Source organism: Phaeoacremonium minimum, assembly GCF_000392275.1.
Source record: "Phaeoacremonium minimum UCRPA7 unplaced genomic scaffold PA7_03_scaffold_121, whole genome shotgun sequence".
NCBI lineage: Eukaryota > Fungi > Ascomycota > Sordariomycetes > Togniniales > Togniniaceae > Phaeoacremonium > Phaeoacremonium minimum.
In genome coordinates, this window is record NW_006921028.1 from 5591 (window position 1) to 31268 (window position 25678).

Here is a 25678-nt window from a genome sequence, read left to right on the forward strand (position 1 = left end):
CTGTCTGTCTGTCTGTCTGTCAGCCGAGCAACCAATACTTCGTATCAGGTGATGTTACTCGTTGATTTGATCGGAACTGTACTTACTCCATTGAAAGATACCTACGCGAGGCAGCTAATAGGGCAAGGTTGGTAGGCAATCATAATCGATCGCAGAGAGTTGAAGGCGCCCGGGCTGCCTGACACAGCGGGGAAAATAAGGGGACAAGGGGGGAAACTCGTTGGTCTAGACCTGCCTAGATACCTACTCTTGTCTCCTCCTCCATGTCCAATTGGTTAGGTAGTCCGTTGCCGTCTCTCACGAACATAGCAGAAAAGAAAGAAGAAGAAAAAAACCACAGTCCAGTAGGCTATGTTCATTTGAAGGCAATAGGTACTGCACCGATGCGCCGCGCCCCTGGATCGAGGTTTGATGAGCCATAGATAGCCCCCATACCTACCTAGTTACCTCCCTCTATCTACCCGCGACAGCTTCCAAGTCTCAATCCGCAGCGGCAACAACAGCAAACGCCCTTCCTCACCTTGGAGGATATCATACCGCTACTTACTTGCCTATCGACGAGAACAAGATGCTCAAGAACCAGTCGCTGACCATCGCGGCCATCCTCATCGCCGGCGTCTTCGGCCTCTTTCTCTTCTTCGACCCCCTCGGCGTCTCCCTCGATGTTCCCTCCCACGTCTCCGTCACACACACAGTCCTCTTCCAGTTCAGCAAAGACGCCAGCCCGGATGCCATTCAAGAGGTGAGAACAAGTCACGCAGTTACCCTCCACTTCCCCCTTCCCCCTCGCACGATGAATCAAGCTCTTTGCCGTGCTTTTACTATACTATACTATACCATAACATACTATACTCTTCTGTCTTGTGATATATGCTTTTCTCTCTCGTACCTGCGATGGACAAGATGTACGACACACCAGCCGTCCCGAGCCGTGCGCCAAGCAAGACAAGACGAGACAGGTAGAGGCACCGTTGCCGCACATGAGCGCGCGCGTGCGTGGTCGTGGAGATGCACCGGCTCGGCAGCCTGTCCACCATGTCCTTCGTCCTGGATTCGGGCGGCGCATCGCATCATATCGCATCACATCTCATCTCATCTCGTCTCATCTCAGGGCATCAAGGAGTCGTTTCAATATCATACTTCTTCATGTCATCGCCATCCTCATCCTCATCATCACCACCAAACCATTACTAGAACCATGGCTGACTCGGCTCCTCTTTTGTTACTAGGCATGTGGTCGCATGATCGCCCTCAAGGACGCCTGTGTCAATCCTTCAACCCAAAAGCCCTACATTGTCTCACTGAGAGGCGGCAAGGACAACTCAGCCGAGGGCAAGCAGGTATGTGCTCTACTTTGCATACTGTCTACTACTATCCGCCCTTTTCTTCCCTATGCACGAAGAGCATCCGCGGATACCTAGAGCCTCTCGCACATCAAGAGATCAAGAGACAATATACTGACAAAATGCTGCCGACGATAGGGCGGCGCCACACATGGTTTCGTCGTGGAATTTGCATCAACAGCCGACAGAGACTACTACATCCAGCACGATCCGGCGCATCAGACCTTTGTCCAGAGCGCCAGCGACATTGTGCAGAATGCCATTGTGGTTGACTTCGAGAACGGCCTCTTCTAGGGAGATCCTCGTCAGTCGCCTCAGAGGTCTATCTTAGCTTACATAGTAGCTTACATTGAATCATAACGTATATCCAGCCACAGCCACGGACTGCCCCTTTCATTTCAGCATCAAATTCCTCTCTCTCTCTCTCTCTCTCTCTCTCTCTCTCTGTGTGTGTGTGTGTGTCTGTCTCTGTCTTTCGCATTCCTGTCGCCAAACCATTCTAACTTAGCCCCGCCACGACCTGCCTCCATCAAACGCAATTTTGAGTATTCATAGCAAATCAGATAGTCCATGGTCCCCCTTCACGGTATCTGGGTAGCTAGGTAGGTAGCAGTGCGTACTAGGTAAGGTAGTAGAGCTTCATCCCTCTAGTGGACCTGCTCAGATAGGCGATGGCCGAGCCTCACCTTATCTCTACCTAAAGTCCGTGCCGCCTAGGTGTCCACTAGGTGCCCTCGGTACATGTACAGTACCTGGTAGTGCTGTAGTGGGCCTGTGTGAGATCTAAGGTTGCCCCTCCTCGGTACCCCCTCGTCGTCCATCTCCGCTTGGCATGCTACCACCTACTCAAGGCGCCTCCTACCTACCTAGGTAGAGTGCCATGTACATCTCGATAGGAGCCCGCCTTCGCTCCTCTTGCTATTAGAATATATCCCGTTTCTCATACCGCTCGAAAGAAACGCTCACTCCGAAAGATATCATCTGGCTCCAGTCAGTCAACCTCAGATACCTTGGCTTGGCTTGATACATTTCAACATCGCGCCCACTCAACCTTGATTGGTGGCCCTTCAGCCAAATAAGGACACGGCATCTTCGAGCACACATGATAATCTTTGCGTCATTAATCTAGGGAACCCGCACACAAACTCTTCGCCACCTCGGCAGCGGAGAAGACCTCGTTCAATATACCTGTCGAGAAACATGGCGTCTAAGCTCAGCCTCCAGTCCAAGGTCAAGCTGAGCAGTGGCTACGAGATCCCGCAGTTGGGATATGGGGTGAGTTACCAGCCTTCTCTCGCGCCATCTTGGACTCCCTGGACTGTTACTGATCCGGTCTACGTAGCTTTGGCAAACGTGAGCTATGTTTGATGACGCCTCCTCCGAGCTTCTCTTTCTCACTGTAGCAAAGTGCTAATTCCCGTCTCCAGTCCTGCAGATGTAGCTGAGGGAGTGTGCACCCAAGCCTTCAACATCGGCTACCGACATGTCAGCCTTCCTTCCTTGCTTGCTTGCTTTCTTACTGCTTTTTGGCATTGACACTGATCTCTGTCCAGATCGATTCCGCTGCTGCGTATCGCAACGAAGCTGGCTGCGGCAAGTCGATCCGCGATGTCATCAAGACAATCCCCCGCGAGGACATCTTTTTCACCTCCAAGGTCCCTTCTCGTTCGCTGTCCTATGACACGGCCAAGGCCCAGGTTGACAAGACCCTCGCCGAGACCGGGCTCGATTACATCGATTTGATGCTCTTGCATGCTCCTTACGGAGGATCGGCTAACCGTAAAGGAGCGTGGAGAGCCCTTGTTGAGGCAGTCGAGGCCGGCAAGGTGAGGTCAATCGGCGTGTCCAACTACGGCGTCCATCATCTTGACGAGCTTGAGAAGCATATTTCTGAGCTTGAAGGCGAGCGTGGCGGCCGTGGCAAGGGAGGCATCCTCTCTGTCGGCCAATGGGAAATCCACCCTTGGTGTGCGCGAAGTGACATTACAGAGTGGTGCAAGAAGCGCAACGTCGCCGTCGAGGCGTACAGTCCGCTCGTCAGAGGCGAGCGATGGGGTGACAAGACTCTCAAGCAGCTGGCCGACCAGCACGGAGTGAGCGAGGCCCAGGTCCTGATCCGATGGAGTCTGCAAAAAGGTTTTATCCCCTTGCCGAAGAGTGTCACCCCCGAGAGAATCAAATCGAACGCGGATGTATACAGCTTCGAGTTGACCGATGAAGAGATGGCTTCTCTTGAGACGTCAGAGTACTCGCCAGTCTGCTGGGATCCGAACCTCAGTGGGCTCGACCAGTAAAGCGTGAACTGTATCGCTGGCTGTATCCAGAGGTAGCCAAGCTGAATTCCCAACTTGAAAAACGTAGATGTTTTCCAAGCAGGGACGAGTAATGATATTCCATTGACGACTGTTCCATTCCCATGATCTTTCCTCTATGTCATACTGGTCTCCTTGTAATTTGGCTCGTTCGGAATCACTCGTTGGGGTCGGCTGTGAACGAAATCGTTTGCTCGCTGTTAATCGTTCTGCGACAAGAGCAGTGCCGCCAGAGGCAATGCCAATTAATCCTTCAATCAGACTTCACCTTTCATCAATACTCCAATGCGTGGTGTCTGTTTCCCCAGGGTCCAATTATGCTAGTTCGTTTCGAATAATCAGATGGCGGTGTCACAGTAGCAGGACGAACATCAGTTCGGAGAGGGCGGGCATGGGCACAATGCGGCCAACTGCATGTTGGCATTGCATCTTGTGCTTGGATTCGCCTGCAATGATGTTATGCGACTCATGGCCGTCGGTTCAATAGGCGTTGTTTAATCGAACGGATACCTGGGCTGGTTGCTCAAGCAGAGAGTGTCGATACCTAGTTTCTGCATTCGTTTGTCTACATGATAAGTTATTCGCTTAAACCAAGAACCTTGCACATGAAGACATGCAACCGAGTCGGCATAGACCTTATGGCTCGGTTGGATGACGAATACCTTCACTAAGCGAAGAAATGGTTGAGGAGAGACCATAATTGGGATCGACTCCTGCGGCCTACCAGAAGTTTCCCAGGTTAATTGAAGAGGAGGAGATTCGGTAACAAAAGCACAATCCCGACGAGTTTCGGTAGATATAAAGAGATTTGGGGATTGCTGCAAATATACTCGTGAGCAGGGTGATATGGGAGGCTATTGGTTAGCAGCCTTCCGTCCACAAGTATTGGTCATTTCAATGTACAAGGCAGAATGGGGGCATTCCAATGGTTTGAAAATAATGGCCGCAAGACTCCCTAGGTAACACTGCCAAGTAGAACGGCGTTTTGCATGAAGTTTGGCTCAAATCTAGTGTCCGAGAAAGAAGAGGTGACAGTGGAAGTTGTCCCAACTTGTATGTCAACTTCTTGTTTGAGCATACTACAAGATACCATTTTTGCTCCTCCACTATTGATTAGTTTAAATATTTGCTTTTGAGTGCATAAGAAGCAGGCTTTTAATTGTCAATCAGCAGTGATAAGTAATCTACAAAGAGCAAACGGGTGTCTCAATTGAGGCAAGACTGCACCTCAATAGAAGGATAGGGATGGATGTTTGAAGATGTCCATATGCCCAGATATCATGACTCGGCAAAAACAAACGGGGCGGCGGAAAGAAGACGCCGTGGAGGAGGGACGGCTGGATGCAGAATCATTATGAGTCATTCCGCGCTTTACCCGAATCGTTCAACGGTCGTGCCGGGGTGGAGCCCCGGACCCCCCCTAAGCCCCCCGATTGTCCTACGCCAACTCCATCACACGTGGGTTCTATGTGTCTACATCACGCCCATAATAATAAGCCTTGCCGCCACCTCGTTCCTAAGGCTTCTCTTCTTCTTCTTTCTTTCTTTCTTTTCTTTCTTGAATCAAACCTCGCAGGAATCGCCTGCCGTTACACTTTACCTCCCCCTCAGTTGAAGAAGGGACGATCCGGCCTCGTCGAGGGGCCGACCAAATCTGCAGTCATGCCAGACACCGCAACAACAACAACCGTGTGCTCACGCAACTCCACCATCGTCTTCTACTGCCCAAGTCTCCGATTCGGCCACAACCCGGGCTAACCACTGTTCTTCGGCGGGAGACCTGGCCTTTGCCTTACCCGACACTCTCCCGTTCGATCTGTGGTCGGGCTTCGATATTGCAAGCGGGCCCGTTGCTGAGGACCAGTCTCTTGATTTTGCCTCTGCTTTCGTCGAGGACCCGGCAGTGTCGTCCACGTCTTGGTGCCAATTCGACTCGTTCAACTGTGAGTTCCCGTTGTCTGGGCCCAGCCGTCTGGCGGCAATTGACAGAGATCTCAATCAAAAAGACCCCTTCATGCCGATGACCTCTAGCTCGGCAACTCTACTTCAAGCCCCTGGCTCAATCGTTACCAACACGGCGTCCACGCCCTCTGATTTCTCAGAGCAGCTGACTCCACCCCGCAAGCAAGCCAGGCACAGCCCGGCCCCTGATTCAGACGTCATCCTCAAACGGCAACGCAACACCATCGCTGCCAGAAAGTATAGGCAAAAGCGCCTCGACAGGATCACGGAGTTGGAGACAGCTTTGAAGGCCATGACCCGTGAGCGTGACGACTTGAAGATCCAGCTAGCACGCCAAGAAGCCGAAACATCGGCGTTAAAGGAACTGATGCGTTCGAGACCTAGTTAGAAGATCGTCTCTTGTTAGCCATTTCTGTATATAAATTTCAATGAAAAGAATTTCCTCTAGATTCATGAATGGTATAGGTTGGCGCAAGTCAGACGATGTCAGCTCTATGTTGTGCTCACTCAGTGACATTTCTCCCCCGTTGTCTCTCTTCGAGACAGGCGAGGGAGCAGGTCGTCGGTTCAGGGAACGTGGTTGTGTCATCATTGCCATATGTCAAGTAGGTAGGTAGGTCAGATCATCAGAACTTACATTTGAAAAGCTCTACTAGTCTATATCATACAGCCTGTTTGAAAGTGAACGGGTAGCTTCTGTTTTATATCGACATTTCCGGACCTCCAATCTACGTTTCTGTCAAATTTGCGCCGCTTTCATTATGCCTCACGCCATGTACAACATGACCAAGTATGATTCATTCTTACAAATAGGTGCACCAAGTCAACTGGCCAGTGGACCTCCGAAATAGACACGACATACTCTGTACAACCAGTTCCCAAGCTATTAACGCAGTCTTTCGTCCCGGCTTCATCACTACTTCCAGGTGAAATAGGACACTAGAGAAGCCATTGCCATTCAGAGAGCTTACGACACCCGCTAGGTATTTGAATCAATCGTGTCCACGAATCGATGACGAACAGTATAACAAGTCCAAATCATACGTCAGCGGTTCAAGTAATTAGCATTTCTTAACAAGTTATCACATCATAAATTCCTAGAAATTGGTTCATGATAAGAGCATAACTGCAAGTCTTAACTTCAAAATGTTGGGAGCGCCGCAACTTGAAATGGCACTACAACATACCGATCCTAAGCAATTGCACACGCCTCTGAGAGCTCATTATGTTCTACTCGGAGTCTTTCCCTTTACCTAAATGTCTCCTCCACTCATGACGCAAATATATTTACAAGCATCAAGAGTTGGTAGTACTCAAAACAGCTAGTATACGTGCCTCAGTATTCAGACGCCTGCTTATCTATATTGTATCTGTTTGTATGGCGGGCAGTTCGGCATTCTGCCGGGGTGCAACGAACCGCGCCGATTGACCCGAAGTTCCAGTCACTTTAGAAGTCGGTCACCCGTGACAAGATTGTTATCCCCCTCACTTGGTCACCCACCGAGAAGATTGCCATACTTGGATAACCCTAAACCTCATATAGCAGGTAGCATCGCATCGACGGTGAGCTCACAGACCAATTCTCTTGGCACACGGTTTACAGCTCTCTGTAATGTTGTTGCGTCTCGATAAAGAAGTTGACAACCGTCAAGAGATAGGACCTTTCTCGCTGGAAAGCGTTAGAAGACATTGAGCAACCATGAATTCCGAAAATGATCAGGACCAGCAGCCTCGACCCCTGCTCTTCGTATTTAAACAAAACTGGAATCTGGACTTTCGGGATCACATCCAAGAAAACTTTCATCACCTCGAACCCTTAGCAGCATTTGGTGTTTTGCATTGAGATATCTGTAGGTGCTACCCCGGGAACACGGACAAGATCCGGTTTCAGATCGGCGATATGAGGGCCGCAGCGGCGCGCATCCGTCCTCGGGCGGCCGCTGCCTTGACCGTAGGAGTTCTTGCCGGTTCGGCGGCCAAGGTGCCGTGCGTGCCTCCTGGGGATCCGTTTGCAATCATCGATCCGCAGAACTGGGTCAATCCAGATAACATGACATGGGCAGATTTCAGAGCCCCCCCAGGAACCAATTGGTCTGACCCGACAGTCAAAGGCACTGATCGAAACTTCAACATCGCCCTCATTACCCTGGACTACTCGGACAGGCCATTCGTGATCACGCAGCCTGTGGGTTCGACTCTTTACGGCAACCCTCAGCCAAGTGTATCGGGACTCGATCGCGAATCAGTGCCGGCTTTCTACCACGACCTCTTGAACAAGCCACAGGACTTGAACCAGGGACATACGATCCACGAATATTGGATGGGAGACTCGTTTGGGCGCTTTGGGGTGGACCTGACTGCCTTCGGGCCCTATCGCATGCCTTCACTTGCGTACCAGTATGGCATTACGAATGATATGAACCCCGGCGGTTGTCCTTCTGGGAGCACCTGTAACCTCAATATACGGACTGATGCATTGGCCGCCTGGCGAGCAGATGTCGGAAACGCCACCGCTGACTCCTTTGAACTGGTATTCATCCTATCTGCGGGACAGGACGAGTCTTCAACGTGGCAGGAATTCGGCGAGATGAGATTCCAGACCAAGGAAGACGTTCCCGACGACTTTGGTCCACCAGGAGATGGCACGAATTACGCAAAGACGCGATATGTGGAGTGGTCCTCGTGGGCGGCGGCCTCGAACATTTGGCCGAACGCTGGAGGTGGTTCCTCGACACAGGGAGAGAGCTCAGGCATGGCAACATATGCACACGAACTGAGTCACCTTCTGTCCATCGGTGATAATTATAATAATCCATACGGTGTTCCACTGCGTCGAGCATATACAGGCCCATGGTCGATGATGGATCGAGGGTCCTTCAATGGGCCGGGCGGTCCTCATAGCCGGTGGCAGATCCCGGCGGTCCAAGGGGCCTCGATGGGATCGCTACACACGGTGCGCGATAAGGCTTATATTGGTCTCATCGGTAACTCGAGCACCCTGAGTCTGTCTCGAGAGGCTCTAGCTAGCTCTGGTCCTATTGTTGCTCGCTTGATAGCTCGCTCCGTGAATCCTGGCGACTCAAATCTTCTGCGGGTCAACATCGCCATGAGCTCTGATCTATCGCCACCATGCAACACAACAACAGATGTTCTCTGCGATGGGGGCAGTTACAACAACTACAATCTTGAGGTAGTTGACCGTATGGGCGCGGACTCATTTACCCCTGACTCGGGAGTCCACATCAGCAAGACCAAGAATGGGAACAGCGCGCCGTTTCAATGGACTATCGATGCAAATCCGCGAGATATTGGGCTGATAGACTTCTACCGTCCCAACGGTACGGCGGCGATGATTACCCTGGGAGACTACCGACAGTTGGCGGACGCCTTGTTCCATGCAGGCACGCGATCAGGTAGCGAGTTCGAGTATGTCGATGAAGCGAATAACCTTCATCTCTATGTTCTCGAGAAACGCCGAGATTCCACGGGCGTGCTTTCATACACTGTTGCCGCGCGGTCTCTTCAGGACAGCAGCAACAGCGATTACGGCATTGCTTTAGGCAATGGAATCGTCGCAGCGGGCCGGCAGAATACACCTACAGGGAAAGGTGTGACATGTGTGTTCCCTCTGATAAACAACGGCACTTACGCGGCGGGTGCTGGCGATATCACACACCCACAAGATGTCTCCGCGTTTGTAGGCTCCGACATTTATAGGCTTGCCGCTGAAGTGGAAGGTGACGGCTGGCGGGTTGAACTGCCGAATGCTCTTGCAAGGGTCAATTTTGGTTCGTCAACAATAGCAACCGTGGCGGTCGGTGCGTCGGTAGACGCTGTAGAAGTGGCAGTCGTGAGGCTTACTGCATCGTCCGAGTCGGATGCGCTCGTGACGGGGACAGCCGAATGTAAGGTCAACAAGATCTGATTCAATGGATCTAGTCAAGGGTAGGCAAGCCGCTGGAGCCAGGAATCTGTGCATACAACTAGGCTCAGAAAATAGACAGACTACTTGAGAGACAAAATCAAGTTTGCTCTACGCCTCCAAAACGTATCGAAAACCCATATGTTATGTAACAAGATTAGAACAGTGGTATGAGCGTAGGCACGCTCAGGCTTCATCTCAATGTTAATATTAGATTCTTGGTTCGCCAATGCCAACACTTAATTCGCCCTTGCTCATCACTTTACCCAGAGCAAACTGACTGTATTGCCAGCCGTAAGACGAGAGTCACTTAGCAGACAGGGAGCTTAGATGGATGACTCTGGGGTAGTAGAGAAGAGGGTTTCATGAATAATTTCTGTTTGCGCAGAACATAAACCCGTCAAGTCAAACAGGTTTGTGGTGTGGTCTAGAAGCATTCAGGAAAAACTTTGTTCGACAACGTTGCTCGAGACAATATATATAGTCTAGGATCCAAATCGAATCACGGAATGTCTTGACAAACATTGAAGCACCCACAACAATGTGTTATATATCCCAAGCCAGTCAGCCCAGGATTTGCATATCATGACAACCTAACCTAATTTCTTGTATAGATTAGACAAATCACAGTTGATGGTGCAACTGGGTGGGATTATTGGAACATGAAGTTGCTATATACCTTATACCTTATATACGGATGTTCTCATGTCACATGAAAAGACAGAAAATGCATCTCCAGGTTTTACCTCGTTAAGCATTATTCGAGATGACAAAATTTACCAACTGTCTATCGAATCGACTACATTGACTTCAACACAGGCTCAGTAAAGAGGTAGCTGCCCTACCTGAGTTGCATATAGGTAGGTACCTACCTGGTGTCGTCACTTACAAGTGTGTGTACCTAAGGCACCTACCTACCTTATGTATGTACCTAGGTACCTACCTAAGTACCGGTGCGTAGGTATGCAAGCGCTCCTCCACCCCGCCTGCATGCAACTGTGGACTTGCCCCGCCAGGCCAAATCAAGCGTCTGTCTGTCGCGTCGCTCGCTCCTTGTTGACTGACACGGTTGTCAAGGTCTATCTACAACCACCACGAACGTTGGATATTGTAGTGACCGGGCTCGCTCATTCTGCACACAACACCAAGCATTGCATCACATTGCATTGCATTGCATTGCATTGTGCTTCCTCATACCGACTACATCTCGCCTTCCCAATCCAAGGGAACAAGGAAAGCGTGCCTTGCTTGATCTCTGGATCGCACAAAGTCAACACAACACGACCGACCGACCCCGTTGACCTGTCGACTTATCTAAGGTACCTACCTACTTGCTGCAGAGCTGGTTGCTTGAATGCATGGGTATCAGGTATCAGGTATCAATCATCAATTACCTACCTACGTGCCTACCTTTGCCATGCAATATCATGATCGTTGCTTCTCTGCCTTCCCGTAACGGGTGCTATTCTCGAACGCCGTCTCCATCGACATGCCACCGGTGCAAAAGACCTTCGATCTGATCCCGAACATCCTCGGGTCCGGCCTGGGCCGCCCTGGGCTTGCCCATGATGCCGCCCCCCATGGACCTCCCGCAAAGCCCCCCATGACCTCGAAGCAGGCCAAGAAGCTCTACAAGCAGGCCAACAAGGCTCCAAAGCTGTCCAAGGCAGAGCAGCGGCGCATCGAGCTCATGGAGCAGGACCGCATTCGCAAGGAGCTCGAGAAGGAGAAGGCCCAGGCAAGGACCAGGGTCGCTCGGGATCGTAAAAAGGCAAAAGAGGAGGCTCAGCGAGAGGCCAAGAAGAGGAAGGGCCTGCCCCTCGTCGATGTCCGACCCAGCCAAGATACCATTGCACGCTTTGTCAGAGGCAATGGCACGAGTAAGAAGCGTGACTCTACTGGAGTAGAACTCCAGCCCCAGTCATGCCTCCGGACCGTGGATGAGGGGGAGGAAGCCAATGATCCCCCAGATAAAGAGAACGAGGAGCCGCGCCCGTCACCAGAATCCCGACAGCCTTCGAACTCCCTCGGCCCAATCGCCGTCCCAGCAGTCTCTGAACAATCACTCGACATGATGAAGTCGCAGAATGGGGCCTCAACAGTTCTTGAAGACGCCATGTCGGTGCAGCTCGAGGATGTCAGCTTGTGTGGCCCGAAGACTCTGCCACATTTAGATCCTCCCAACAGACGCCGATCGAGGTCCTCCGGCGCCCACACTGATGAGGGAGAAACGGAACAGGCAATGCATAACCAGCACAAGGCTTCCTCCCCGGATGTCATGCGACCAAGTTCGAGGAAACCACACAACAGCCACTCAGGGACCATCAGTCCGGCCAGAGACATCTCGACGGTTCAGGTGAAGCATGCCGTTTCTGATGGCGCGAACTCTCGGAGTCAAGTCCCTTCCCAGATGTCTCGAGATTCAGTCGCAGTTGTGCAAGGAACGCCCCCTTTGCAACATGCCATTGCACCCAAGGCCATGTCCCCCTCAATGAACACTCCTTGCGTGATAGGTTCCCGGCCTACACCTCGGTCTGGTGTGAAGCATGTGGGAACGGGGATGGGTCCTCCGCCGGTGCCTCCGCGCTTCAAATCACCTCTATCCAAGCCAACCAATGCTGTTCAGCAGCCCAAATTTCTGCCGAAAACTCCGCGAACTCCTCTGATTGCGCAACCTGGCCATGTATCAGGCCACCAAAGGGCTGTCGTGTCCGAAGATCTGCCCCCGACAAGCACGCAGTTTGTGCTCAGTCATTTAGACGACCTATTTCCGACACCGTCGCAAGAGGCGAGAGAATTACTTGAGGATACGCAACCCTGTACTTTACCCAAGCCAACGCTCCTGACACCTCTAGGACCTGCAGCGATGAACCCTCGCCCAATACAGTCGAAACAGGTACCCGCTTTGAGCAACACAGACGGAAAAGTCACTCTTGCCCAAGCAACCATGGATGGGGATAGCGGCCCAGATTTGCCCTTCTTCTCTTCACAAGATTTCTTTCTTTCGTCACAAGACGTGAGGGAGTTGGAGTCCTGCATTACAACAATTAGCAAGCGCCAGGAAACTACCACTAGAACGCACGCTATCATCGGTCCTGGATGTCGAACATCGCAGCTGATAGAGAGGCCGGCTCCCAGCAATACTGCGCCTCCTAAGTTGGCAAATCTCTCTTGGGAAACAGACGGCCGAGTCGTAAGTAAACATTCAGGCCTGCCCGTGAAAAATCATTCCAGCTGTTGGAATTGCGCGCCTATACAAAGACATATTCATTTCCAACCTCTTGCCAGCATAACGCAGAATGATTCGCGGTCTCCTGGCCTTAATGGGCTAGTGTGTCAAGGAGCAGCTCAAAACCCGGATGGCCTCAATATGACCACCCGGTGCTCGGCAGTGCATCAACGGCCATTCAGTCCCGGAAAGGGTCTGTCAGATCCTATCGTGACTTGCTCCTCGAGATCAAATGACATGGGCGATACCACCCATGGTGAAATCAAGGTGCCTCGTAACCTCAAATGTCCTCCGAAGAAGCGTGTCTTTTCCTCCAGCGGAATAGGCGCCGATGGCCTTTGCGCCATGGAACGCAGCCATCGCTTACTTCGGCAGGAACAGCAGCAAACCTGCTCAGGGGTGCGTGCATTAGGGGGACAATTGAAGGAACAGAAATTCTATAAGCCGGATACTATTGAGGCATTGGCAGCACACGCTCCGAATGTCAGCCAGGAAGACTTTCTCAGCGATGAATTGGATTGCGTGCCCAGTCAACTGCTTCGGATTGTGGAAGGGGGGCCACATATTGCTCTTACTGGCTTGGAAAATCGGTCAGTATCGACGCGCCCTTCTTCAGGAATTTCGTTGCAAGGGTGCAGGGCTATATTGCCGTCAGATCCTCGAGGTGTGCTCAGCGGCTCCCAAGAGACGGATTATGGCGATTTTGAGATTGGTCTGGATGAGCTGGATCAGCTTGGCGTTTTGGGGATAGTTGGATAATTATATCACGGGCAGACAACCTGCATCTTCGTCCCTCTTGGGTATTGGTATTGCATACATGGTGGGATGACTTAAAAGCATTGCATTGGTGTCGGTTGCACCGGGGATTAATCGTTTGAATAGGGCAATGGACTTGAACTCCAGGTGTGGCTTCCGCTTTTACTCAAGATACCCTGAATCAGATATATATCTTTCATCTTTTGGATGATGACTGCTCGAAGAAATCGTGAAGCGCTTGAAGGTAGGTACGAACCAGGGGATAGCTATTCGCTCCGCACCCGTGTCTGCGCAAATCGAGAGGCATCCCTCCGCGATGTTCTCTGCAAATGTAAGCCATGCCGATCGCCAGGCAATGTCTTTGGTCACAAGAACGATCGAGCAAGGGGAGCTATGGGAGACAGCCATCGTGTAGTCCTCTTCTCAATCTGCTGCTCATTGTACGTTATGCCGCCGAGCGAGCCCTGATCACATCCACAGGATCTCGAGGTGCCTGGTAGTCCTTTACGCCGAAGGCCGTGCTGTTGTGGGACTAGGAGACAATTATCACCAGACGCTAGAACATAGCAAAAGCAACATGCGAAAATCTGGGTGCCACATCAAAGGGCACCATATCTCCGACGTTTCTCATATATACAGGGAAAACTGAACGCTCGGTTCATGATTCAGGCAGCCGAAGTCCTGATATCCTTCCAAAAACGCCAAGCAATGAAGTCGTGATCTATATGCCCCTATCCCCTATGCATACCGTGAAATCCACGCACTTCCAATCCGAACAAGCAAAAACGATCACAGAGTGAAACGCCCAAGAGGTTGTCAGGCCCGATCAAATCCTCTCGGAGCATGAGATCAAGCCCGCCTCACATGAAGATCCCCACCCAGGCGGTTTTTTGCGAGACTTCGGAGTCACAGTCGTCAACAGCGCAAAGATACTTGGGCTGCTTCGAGTTCGAGACAGTTTCACGGCGAAAACTGGACAGTGAGCTGCTCTTCCGATTGTCATAGCACTTCTTGCAGAAGACCTTTGATGAGATTAGCACGGCTAGCTCACAAAACTCTAAAGAGGAGCAGGAATGGCAAGAACGGCTTACATGGCCACAGGCCTTCACAGCCCAGAAGTGATGCTCCTCTCGGTCCTTGCGTGTTCTGGGTTTTTTAGTTGGTGGGCCGTCCTCCTTGTCCTCCGAGTTGTATTTCAGCTCCTCGTCACAGCTGGGGCAGATGACCACGACGTCAGGACCACTCTCGCGAGTAAAGCCTTCTCGCGGGGGCGGCAATGGCTCAAAGACGGGTTTGGGGGTGGGAGCTCGGCCACCAAAACCACCAAAGCCGTTAGCCTGATAGTTGAAGTCGACGGGATTGTTGGCGAGCGGGTTGGGCGGCGGGGCGACGTTGTTCTGACCGATAATCTGAACATCAACGTCCACCTGCGCGTTGAGGCGCCCCAGGCCGGCCATGATGTGAGGGAGATCGAAAGCGGGGAAGGATCTCCGAAGGTTATGTAGCTGAGCAAATATTGAAATTTCACGATTGGGTGCTCTCTCCCTGCTCCCGTTGCTTCGTCTCTCGCGGTCGCGACGCCTCAGAGATGGGATTGCGCCGTGGTGGGGTGGCTGTCCGTGCTCCTGGTTCTGATCGTCAGGTGAATCGGCAGTGAGGTCGATGACGTCCGTGTTGGCGCCCAGGATGCTTCCGTCGCTACGTACAAAAGATGGAGTCCGGCGATTTTGTGACATCTGCCTGCGCGGGTTTCTGTGTCCTTGCCCTTGCGAGCGTTCCTGAGGGAATGATGGAGCTCGGGGTAAAACGAGTGGTTGAGGTCGTTGGACAGGACTGTCGGGTTCGTCGGTAAGATCGATGACGGTCTGCTGCTGAGGCTGTTGCGCGCGAGGCGGGGGGGCGGCCACGGAGCGAGATGAGGCTGCTGGTCTTTGCTCTACCTCCATGTCGAAGAGCTCGTCAAGAAGCACGATTTCGGGACCGTCTTGGGATTGCGGTGGCGGCTGCGGCTGAGCTTGGTTATTCCGCCGACGATCCCTCCTGGCAGCTCTATCTTCTCTAATCTCTCGTAGCAAGACGTCACGTTGTGTTCGTAGGCGACGCAGCTGCTCCTCCTGGGCGTGGGCAGCTGATCGGTGGGCGTGGTGCCCTCGATGGCTATTATGGGTATTATTGCTACTGTAGTTGTGGGTGTGGTCGTGGGTGGCGGCAGGGTGGTGTCGGGTCTGTCGTGAAGCAGACGACAAGGAGGGTTGCCTTTCTGGCGCAACAGTGGCGAGGCTGAATATTATCCTCTGGCCAGGGCGCTGCTGCGGTCCTGGGGGCCCATGTTGCGAGTGTTCGTGGAGGGCGGCGCTAGATGAAGGAGACGAGAGAGATGGCGAGGGGGATGGCAAAGATGAAGGCAGCGATGAGGACGGGGACGGGGACGGGGATGAGGCAGAAGGCTGGCGGGGTTCTAAGTCCATGTCCACGTCCAGCTCCAGCTCGGAGGAGGCGTCGTCCGGAGTGTCGACGGTCTGGGAGCTGAGGTTGCCTGGAGACTCGCTGCCCCAGTCCATGTCTTCGAGATCACCCGGGCTGGACGAGATGAAAGGCCCGTCTTCGTAAAAGGAGGGTGTCGAGGGAATGGAATCGTCAAAGTCCGAATAGTCCGCCATGGCGTCCGGCCTCTTCCCTTCTGCTGCAGACTCCTTCTCTCTTTACCTTGTTGCGGATGCCTACACTTCGCTTGTTCACTCCTCTTCTCTTTCTCACTTTCTCCGTTCTCCAGTGTCGCGCCTTCCAGCCTTGCCGCAACGTACGTTTATTGTTGTGCAATGTAGTCGACGGATAAGAACGGTCGGGCTAGCGGCAGCGAGCGTTTCCCGATGCTGACGGTGATAAGAGACGGATGAGAATAATGAAATCGGCCTTTTCGACGTAATGCTCCCGTTCGAGGGGGCACCAGGGCTAATAAATGACAGCGGTGCGGCGGAACGATGGCGCGCGCGAGGCAGTCGGATGTGATGCGATTCGATGCAATGGAGGGGTGGCGAGCCTCCAATGCCCGCAAATGTCGCTGCCGATGCCGACTCGCTCGAAACGGAATTCGACTGAGGCGCTGACTAAAATTGAATGAACCTCTCGCTCGATCCTTCATTCATTTATTCATTCATTCGGTCATGCATTCGTTCAATGGGGACAGCCAGGCTCCTTAGGCGGTACCTAGGCCGCTGGTGGTCTTCCGAGGCTGTCGTGCCCTCTATTGTTAGGGACTGTGGCTGCAACGTCGGAACGGGAAGGCGAAGAGCGTATGATCGTTGTTATTGTTGCCCGTGGATAATTACCTAATCAAATGCTGCCGCCACCCGCCTGCTTGCCCCATAAGAAGTCAAAGGAGGTAAAGTTAGACTACATATACGCTTATTAACGCCTCCAAATATATCAGCCTGCCCTTTGGTCCTCCGTCGTTAAGTCCGGAAGTTGGACCGAAGTCGAAAATATCTTGCACCTATTGCTAGAGTTTGTGTGAAGGTGAAGAGTCTCTTTGTTGCTGAGTGAATCTTTATTCACCGAGGTAGGTTGCTATATCACGGTTTTCATGCCTGTCTGCCTCCTGCCTGCCTGCTACTCATCCACTTTAATTAAGCGAATGCCGACAACATCCCTCAAAGTACGCAAAGCGGGATAGAAACGAGTATCATTCTTTCACTCGCCGTTTTCCATAGCTCACAGCTTTTCAGTGGAAATAACACTTGCCTATTCTCTAGCAGTGAATAGGATGACCATGCCCGCCCAGGATTTTCTCGCAAAATATGATTGGCATCTTCTCAAGAAACATGACAACACATTGATGTCCTGTAATGCTTCTCACAGGAATCATTTCTCCAAGAACCTCCGTATTGCATCTCATCGATTTCTCCCCACTCCCCGCCGCCGTACATTATAATACAAGGACACGCACCATTTTTGACCATAAATCTAGATTCCAGCCATACGACTTCGTCGAGAACTTCAAGAACACCGACCACCTTCTCATCCTCGTCGATGCTGCCTCCTTGGGCTGCTCACGGTCTACGGGCCAACACCGTGCATTGGCAGTAGAAAACGAAACGCCTTTCCAGAGCTTAGACCCAGCCGCGCGATCAATCTCTGCTTTGCGAGCGTGTAATCGCAATTTTGTTCCTTCTTTCTCTTATTTTACTCTCGTTGGTCGGGCATCGTGTGCCATGGTAGAGCCAGCCACTTATGAAGACTCTTGAGTACCCAAAATCGACAAAACCCCGTCTTCGTTGACAGCGATGAGTTCACTGGCATTGGGGCCCCACCGCACAGCAACCGCGGGCGTGGCACTCCTAAGAGGCTCGCTCCACTTCCTGCTGCTCTTCGAGTACTGCTGAACCGTCAGGCCAGCGGGACCGGCCGTGGCCAGAAACTGGCCTGTATAGTCCCATGCCAGGCTTTGCACCGAGCTGCCTATATCAAGCACCTTGGCCGTGGCCGCGTCGCCCTCTTTCCGCAGGTCGAAAATAGTCACTGTAGTCTGTCCCTTGGCAGTTGCGGCGATCCAGTACCCGTTCTCTGAGAACACGAGCGCCTGAACGGGGGCGCCCAGGCTGAAAGAAGCAGCTTCCTCTCCGGTCTTAGTCATATACAGCTTGATATCACCAGATGTAGTACCGGCAGCGAAGAGATGGCCGTCTGGATGGAAGGCGCATGCGGTCAAAGCTGTCGGTAGAGATTAGCATGGTTGCACGCCTAAAATAAGATGAGATACCAGGTTGACTCACAAGACTCGGTGTAGACACGTGTGACCCTCTTTAGCTCATTCAGGTCGTAAAATACGAAGCTCTTGTCGGTGCCCACGGAGGCGAGAATCTCTTCGCCAGGGTGCAGCGCCAGCGCCGTGGCCGGGCCGGCGTGTTCGGAGAAGGATGCCACCTGGTTGCCTCCCTGGAAAACCTTTACGGAGCCCTTTGATGTCGCGAAGATGACACTCTGACCTGTCCAGGCCGTATCTGTGACAGGCTCGCCGATACGCAGGGATCGTTCCACCTTGGCCGCATCGACAGAAAATATGGCCACGTCGCCCTTGAGACCGCTAATGGCTGCATAGCCTGTCTCCAACGCGATCGACGTGGCTTGTGGCACCGGCAAAGACTCAGAAGACTTGACGTCGAACGATGCCACGTCGTCCGCACTAGCCCAGTCACTCGGCACAGGTCGCTTCTTGCGACTCTTTGACAGTCTACAGGAGGGTCAGCAATCTGAATCAAATGAAATGCAAAGGAATGGGAGGATCCGCCAAAACCCGGGGGACGTACTTCTGGTGGGTTTCGTCTACCTTGGCCGCCAGCTCCTCGGGCAAAGCCTCGTTGTCCACAGCCATAGCCTCTCCATTGCCTGCTGAGCCGGCGGTCACAGTCACCTTGGAGAGAGCGTCCCGGGCTTCGTCTCGTTCCTTGGTGAGGCGCGCAATCACGCGGACGGCGGCATCGTGCTGGTAAAGTGCGGTGGCCAACTCCTCCCGAGTCTGCGCCAGCTGTTGCTTCAGCTTGTACGTCTCCAGTGCGAGAGAGTCCCACTCGTTCTGGAAGGTGGAGAGAAGGGCGGGGATCGAGGTCAGTGTGGGCGGACGGGGATAGACGATTCTGGAAGACTTTAAAGGCAAAAGATCCTCGAGGTCGAGCTCATCGCCTGTAACGGGATCCTTGCCATTCTCCTCTATGTACTTCTCAATGAGTCGCTTCTCGAAGACGGTGCCTGTACACGACCGCGACGACGCGTCAGCATCAGGTTCGTAAGCCAGAGCCGAAGAAGGACAACATACCGGTCTTCTTGGACACGACAGGCTCCTGGGGGGCCTCGCCGGAGACTGCAAACAGACACGCATGGTCAGCAATAGGCAAACAGAGCATCGATAGTAGGAGAGCTGAAGGTTGCCGGGTACGGGACGGAACTCACTTGCGCACAGCATTCTGATGGGAGCCAACAATTGGTGCTGTCGAGGGAAGAATCCCTTGGGTCCTTGTAGAATGCTGCGATGGGCTCGAGAATGCGTGTATCTGGAAGGAGCTTGGAGAAGGGATCCTGGCTACTTCTTGGGATTCCACTTTTTTCGAGGCTCAATTGAGGCTGGATGCAAAAAGCTGAGATAGGTACCGATAAAGCAAGGACATTCTACAGTAGGTACCGGTAGTCTCACGTGCTGATAAGCCCTGCGAGAGGATTTTAGAGTGGATGCTTAGGTAAGGCGGCCAGGAAGTGGCCGGTAGGGCTCGGGAGGGGAGCACGGGGAGGTACCTGCCTGCAGCGGGGTGGACGGACACCTGAGATGCATGCCCTGCAGCCCCTCCAGCAACCCCTCCAGACCAGGAGTTTTCAGTGTTGTCCGGGAGCCTCCGACTGCCGTATCAGCTGTACCAATCTAGGTACCTGCCTATCTGGCTGCTCTAGGTCACAGATAGTGAGGAAGATAGAGAGGGACCTCCCCACCTGCTGGAGGTCGCCGAGCGCCTTCCAGGTCTCAAGCTTCCAAGGTTCACATAGGAAGTCCAATTGGGCGTGACCTACCCGAGCAGCTGTTATATCAGTCGTCGAATTCCCTCTCAGCCCACCTGAGTTGAGCAAGGTGAGATTAGGGATATTCTCAAGGGTTATGCAGTCTAATCAATCCATCATTCCGTCATCTCAACTCTTCCACTCGAAGGCAGCCTTCCATTGGCTTCAGAGAGAGTAGAGGCTGTGGCAAATCTGCGCTCCCTAGAAGCTAACAAGCGAAGTGAATCGACCTGACTTGACTCGAATTGGGTCGATGTCGAGATTGTACTGAGGGGTACACGATATCGTGTCCGTCTCCAATCCCTCAAGTCTTCTTGCCGCCACGCAGGAAGGGAAAGGGAAGCTGGCTGACTAACTGAAGAGTCCTGAACCTCAACCGAACCCTTCAAGATTCAAAAGTACAGGGATGGTCGCTCCTCCGGCATCTCTGTCCTTGCCGGACATCGCATCACTCTCGTCTCTGCCCGAGGAGACGCTCATCTCCGTGCTTGACCTCCTCTTCGAGCCCAGCGTCGACCTCCACACTCTGGCCATCCCCACCATGCGATCCATCACCTTCACCTCCTACCCCGAGCTCATCGACACCCTCCGCGACGAGTTGCTGTCCATCGCCCAGGACCTGCACCAAGAACCCGACGCCCGCAAGCCCCTGCATGCCATCCTCGGCTCCCACCCCCGCCTGGGCGAGAAGAAGGTCAACAGTGCACAGAGCGCCGCAGAGCAGGCCCAGCTGCACTCTGGGGGTCACGGCGAGGCGCAGAGGCTGGCAGCACTCAACAAGGAGTACGAGGAGACCTTTCCTGGCCTGAGATACGTCGTCTTCGTCAACGGACGGCCAAGGGACGTCATCATGCAAAACATGCGTCAGCGCATCGATCGGGGTGACCTGCGAGCCGAGGAGCGGGAGGCCATCACCGTACGTCCCCCATTCGCCGTGTCAGGCGCCCTCTTCCTCGAGAGCTTTTCTTTCTGCCAATTGTGATGGCAACCAAGCTGACCCGTCTCTTTTCCATGTGTAGGCCATGTGTGATATTGCCAAAGATCGTGCAACAAAGTTACAATCTGCCGCCGCCTCTTGAAAATCATTCTTGTCCACTCTTATCACGGACCGAGTGATCAATTCTTGCTCTGCACAAAACGGACGTCCTCGGCATTGCTGCAGAAGCCTCTCGCTGTCCATAAGTATTTTCGAGCCCGGTGGGCACTTTTAGGATATACTGTGGCCTTGCGATATAATCACGAATCCATTATCGTGTCCTGGGGTTCCGGTTCCCTCCAAAGTTTGCAAGTGTCTCGGCATTCGTGTAATGTAGGACAAATCCCAGGCTCCATACCACCGTGTGTGTCTGTGTCTACTTTCAGTCTCAGCAATGGTCACTACACTTTAGAGATGAATGTATAGTCCCTTGGCATGTCATTTTCACGTCCAGGGAGCACCAAAATTCATTGTCTCATGTCTAAGTGCAGGTGCTTCTACACTACCTGTATTAAAGTGGCGTAATAAGCTCAACATAGAGATAGACGACCTCATTCCAGGCTTGGTCACAATGCATTGCGGAACATCTCTCACCAAGCAGTAGGAATGAATTGCAGCCGGTGAATGAATTGGTGTGGGTTGGTTAGCCATTGCATCAGCTGTGCGCTCCAATGCGCGCGAGCGAGTGAATGAGCCGGGTGGTGCACCAAGTGGATGGATGGGCCTCGACCGGACTAAGTTGTTGCTAGTAGAGTGTGAGTCAAAATACACTCCCACATAACTTACACACTTATACCGAAGATTTCCAGTCCACGGCGGCAGGATTGTTATATTTGAGCAACCCAATTCATATCAGGCAAAATAAGATTGCCGCTTTCGTGAGCTGTCTTGCCAAGTCCTGTCTAGTCATGTTCGTTGATGGATGCAACTCTCAACCAGTTTGTCCTCACTGATCAGTGACTGCAGCAGACAAACCTCACTCGTGTGGCCGAGAACATATTTGAGCTACCGAACCGGTGCCCTTGATTTGATTCGATAATCAGTCCTTTCAGAACTGTATAGAATCACGTCTGGTCTCTGCTGCTGCGTTGACCTAAGAAGAGGAATTTTGCTCTGTAGGGAAGCTGTTTGAGTGGTACTTAAACGCTTGCTTGCCAGACAGTCAACATGGCATCGGCATTAGACTTCCTTACCCTCGACGTCTTCACCTCAACGCACTATCTAGGAAATCCTCTGGCTGTTGTCCTCGTTCCCGCGGCCCAGGCCTCTACCTTGACTCAAGAGCGCAAACAGCTCATCGCGCGGGAGTTCAACCTCTCAGAAACTGCCTTTCTACACGTGCCGGAAGATCCCTTGTCCACCGAGCGCAGGGTGGACATCTTCACTATCGAGGAAGAGCTGCCCTTTGCGGGTCACCCTACCATCGGAAGCACGTACCTCGTGTTAAGACACTTTGGCCTTGAGCATGTGCGCGCGCTGTTGCTCAAGGGCGGACGCGTGGAGATCTCCAAGACGGGAGGGGAGGCGGAAGGACGAGTGCTGGCTACCATTCCGCACGATGTGCACTTGCACAAGAACACCCTGCGCTCCATTTATCAGTCAGACGATTCTCAGTTGGCGGAACACGTCCGCTCCGCGCTTAGCGACGATGTCGCAATTCGCCAGGCAGAGCTTGATGCGCCGGTTGTTAGCATTGTCAAAGGAATGTCCTTCGTGTTGGTCCAGCTGCCCAGCATCGAGCACCTTGCCAAAGTGACGACTGCAAAGAGGCTGGACTTTACTAAGCTTACAGGGCTGCTGGACGCCGGTCCTTGGGAGAAGAGCTTCACGGCACGCTACTACTACGTCATGCTTGAATCCTCTGAAGGGGCAAAGACCGTCAGAATACAGGCTCGAATGGTGGAGATGGGTATGGAAGACCCAGCCACTGGTTCGGCCGCGAGTACGCTCACTAGCTACCTAACACTCCAAAGTGCCGCAGATAACGTCGAGTATGAAATAGTCCAAGGCGTGGAGATGGGGCGGCGTAGTCACATTGCAGTTGCAATTGAGGCCGTTGGTGCTGGGGAGGCGAGGAAGATAGTAGACCTAAAGCTCGGTGGCACAGCCAGGGTTGTGATGAAGGGTACATTGGTGTAAGGCTGGCCTGACTGATTGTACTGGAGACGAAGTTCAGAGGGAAGAGTTACTAAACTCAGATACAACAATATACAGCCGTTTCGGAGGCTTGTTCGCAGCCATGGTGGTGTCTTCTCAGATCTGCTTGCAGATTGAGCACTCGCAGCCACAGCTATGATAGATCTGTCAAGGGCTCTAATGCTACGCAGACCTTGAGGCTCATTGCAGTATTACAACTCTAAGGAGTTGCCACCATTCTTGTCACGTGTATTTGGTCAGAGACTCTACAAGTAACCAACAGAAGGAGCACTAATATTGAGAACGTTACAGTGTGACCACTGATCAAAGTGAGAAGAGGTAATGATATTAAGTCTATTGTGGGGACTATTGTGTTAGGTTGAAGAAACTATAACCTTCATCAAATTAGTACAGTCGTTTCGGTCTCAGGAAACGATCTCTAGTGCTGTGTAAGATTTGCATACTAGGAGGTGAGGTTCTTTGGGACCTTTGCAAACTTAGATTCATATACAATAGACCATTGTGATTAAGTATGTACATTTGTCAGTTATGGCGGCCACCTTGAAATCATTACCTGGAAAGCATTTTATTGACATGTCATGCCGTGCCAAAATCCGATTTTCATGTCCGTGAGCCTCCTGTATGCTTATCTAATGCTCCAAAAACACGTCAACTTTCGATCACCCGCATTTCTCTCGCTTGGAAACGAGGAGAACAGCAGTGACCCTGTCAACGTTCTCTGGGCCGCCATCTGTTCCACTCCTTTTGTCCATGTTGCGCCAGCCCAATGATATGATATTTTCCATGTGCTCATGCCTCATGCCTTTAGGGGATGTGGGATGCGACTGCCGACGATTTAAAAGGAGAAAACAAAGAATGTCGGAGCAGGTTGACGGGACGAATTGCTGTCAACCCACGCAACGAGTTTCATCGCAATGTATACGGAATGCCATCCAAATCATCCATGTAGTCTTCGTAATGGTCATGATCGGACCCTCTGTCCTCCTCGTCTTCGCTTTCCGCTTCACTCCCCCCACCGAAGATGACGCTAAAGTCGGCATACACGTCGTCGGTCTCATCGCCGCTATCATATCGGCTCTCGTGCTCCGACGTCGGAAAGGCGACATTATCATCGTCTAGCTCGTCTTCTTCCATGGCCCTACCTATTTGACTGCGGCCTGCCTTGAGTTCTGGCGATCGCAGGGCACTTAAACGAGGAGAAGGGGGCAGTCTCAAACTGGCCGGATCAGCGGGTCTGAGAGCCTTTGAAGGAGATCCCGAGGGTGATCCAGGTGGAGACGACCGGGCAACAGCTGCGGCGCGTGACAGAGGGTGAGGGTATGGAGGATTGGATATGGCAGGGGGCAGCCGGAGGATAGGAGTGTGAGGGCCGGTATCTGGAGCCCGTAAACCCGTCGTCAGAGCAGAGGGCATCCGAGCATTCGCTACGAACCCGAGGCCATGCAATCCTGCAGACCCAGCTAAGAGCGAAGCGTTCGCTGCGACCTCGACAACAGATTTGTCGCCCCGGTGCTCTGCTTCTGCGCATATTCGCAACCTGAATCGGTTCAGGATGGCAGCCCGCCTTAACATTTCCGACTGCGCAGGATGGTGTTGACTCGGTGCTGGAAATCCACTACCAGGGCTTGGCCCCTGCCCTGCTCCGGCGAAGTTGACGGGGTGGTTAAGTTTCCGCGCAGCTACTACTGCAGCTAGTTTTAGAAATCTCTTGTCGCCTGCTGCTACTGCCTCACGATTCAGTATGTGAGTCGCCGGGAGCGAGAAAGGCTGGGAGAGACGGCTGGTGATCAATTCAAGCCGCAAACGGCGCTTTTTGCAGCTGAGGGCAGCCGTGTTTGGCCCGTCAACATCGGTCAATGGACGTCGTCGTTTTGTAGCACCTCGAGGGGGAGTAGATGGCGATCTGCACGAAGCAAATGAGAAATCATCCGATGATATTGATGGCGACAGTGGAGAGATAAATGCTAAGAATGAAGCAGATGTTGACGTGGAGGATGCGGAGGAAGATATGCTGTGATTCCGCCATGCTACCGATGCAGACGAGATGGTGGCGAGTTCAGGCTCCGAGGATACAGTTGCAACCATGTGTCCTTCCGAGCTCTTGATGGCGGAGACAAATTGTGGCGTGGTTACAAGTTGAGGTATTCTCGGCATTGTCCTGCTCCTTGAGGCCACACTGGGAAGCGCAAACAATGCTGAAGCAGTATTGGGTTCGACTACGTCCAGCTGAGCAGAGCCTCCACGGCGCCATGGTCCCAGATGCCCTGCCAACGACCCACGGTGAATTCCGTCAATCGATACGACCATGGTCCCCATTTGCTGAGATATGGTCACTATGGATAGCACTTGACAAGTGTTGCTAAAATGCCGGGCGCTCCGTGCAGGGAGTTGGCCGGCAGCAGTTTGAGGTTCCGATCCAACGTGGCAGCTCCTAGAATATTGCAGTGGTTACCGCACGAGAATATGTGATATGGCATA

General features: G+C 52.6%; 8 protein-coding genes across 8 annotated transcripts; 6 read left to right on the forward strand and 2 right to left on the reverse strand.

Annotated features, from left to right (window-relative positions):
• Nucleotides 1-568: 568 nt before the first annotated feature.
• Nucleotides 569-1637, forward strand: UCRPA7_1602 (putative stress responsive a b barrel domain-containing protein; the record flags this gene model as incomplete). The annotated part of the gene is made up of 3 exons (XM_007914198.1): nucleotides 569-742; nucleotides 1230-1340; nucleotides 1482-1637. The coding sequence occupies 3 exons, from the start codon at nucleotides 569-571 to the stop codon at nucleotides 1635-1637; spliced, it is 441 nt and encodes a 146-aa protein (XP_007912389.1).
• Nucleotides 1638-2543: 906 nt separating this feature from the next.
• UCRPA7_1603 (putative -diketo-d-gluconic acid reductase a protein) lies at nucleotides 2544-3637 on the forward strand (the record flags this gene model as incomplete). Its single annotated transcript, XM_007914190.1, has 4 exons — nucleotides 2544-2618; nucleotides 2686-2696; nucleotides 2771-2828; nucleotides 2897-3637. 4 exons carry the CDS (start codon nucleotides 2544-2546, stop codon nucleotides 3635-3637), a joined length of 885 nt encoding a protein of 294 aa, XP_007912381.1.
• A 4030-nt stretch (nucleotides 3638-7667) lies between these two features.
• UCRPA7_1604 (putative m6 family metalloprotease domain-containing protein) lies at nucleotides 7668-9542 on the forward strand (the record flags this gene model as incomplete). Its single annotated transcript, XM_007914195.1, has 1 exon — nucleotides 7668-9542. One exon carries the CDS (start codon nucleotides 7668-7670, stop codon nucleotides 9540-9542), a length of 1875 nt encoding a protein of 624 aa, XP_007912386.1.
• Nucleotides 9543-11028: 1486 nt separating this feature from the next.
• On the forward strand, nucleotides 11029-11759 carry UCRPA7_1605 (hypothetical protein; the record flags this gene model as incomplete). Its single annotated transcript, XM_007914184.1, has 2 exons — nucleotides 11029-11676; nucleotides 11727-11759. 2 exons carry the CDS (start codon nucleotides 11029-11031, stop codon nucleotides 11757-11759), a joined length of 681 nt encoding a protein of 226 aa, XP_007912375.1.
• A 2625-nt stretch (nucleotides 11760-14384) lies between these two features.
• Nucleotides 14385-14981, reverse strand: UCRPA7_1606 (putative cell cycle control protein; the record flags this gene model as incomplete). The annotated part of the gene is made up of 2 exons (XM_007914183.1): nucleotides 14385-14546; nucleotides 14616-14981. 2 exons carry the CDS (start codon nucleotides 14979-14981, stop codon nucleotides 14385-14387), a joined length of 528 nt encoding a protein of 175 aa, XP_007912374.1.
• A 2771-nt stretch (nucleotides 14982-17752) lies between these two features.
• On the reverse strand, nucleotides 17753-19483 carry UCRPA7_1607 (putative cell cycle control protein; the record flags this gene model as incomplete). Its single annotated transcript, XM_007914188.1, has 5 exons — nucleotides 17753-18234; nucleotides 18297-18754; nucleotides 18831-19269; nucleotides 19337-19381; nucleotides 19471-19483. 5 exons carry the CDS (start codon nucleotides 19481-19483, stop codon nucleotides 17753-17755), a joined length of 1437 nt encoding a protein of 478 aa, XP_007912379.1.
• A 990-nt stretch (nucleotides 19484-20473) lies between these two features.
• UCRPA7_1608 (putative ohcu decarboxylase protein) lies at nucleotides 20474-21049 on the forward strand (the record flags this gene model as incomplete). Its single annotated transcript, XM_007914191.1, has 1 exon — nucleotides 20474-21049. One exon carries the CDS (start codon nucleotides 20474-20476, stop codon nucleotides 21047-21049), a length of 576 nt encoding a protein of 191 aa, XP_007912382.1.
• A 1161-nt stretch (nucleotides 21050-22210) lies between these two features.
• On the forward strand, nucleotides 22211-23182 carry UCRPA7_1609 (putative phenazine biosynthesis protein phzf protein; the record flags this gene model as incomplete). Its single annotated transcript, XM_007914186.1, has 1 exon — nucleotides 22211-23182. The coding sequence occupies one exon, from the start codon at nucleotides 22211-22213 to the stop codon at nucleotides 23180-23182; it is 972 nt and encodes a 323-aa protein (XP_007912377.1).
• Between the last annotated feature and the right edge of the window lie 2496 nt (nucleotides 23183-25678).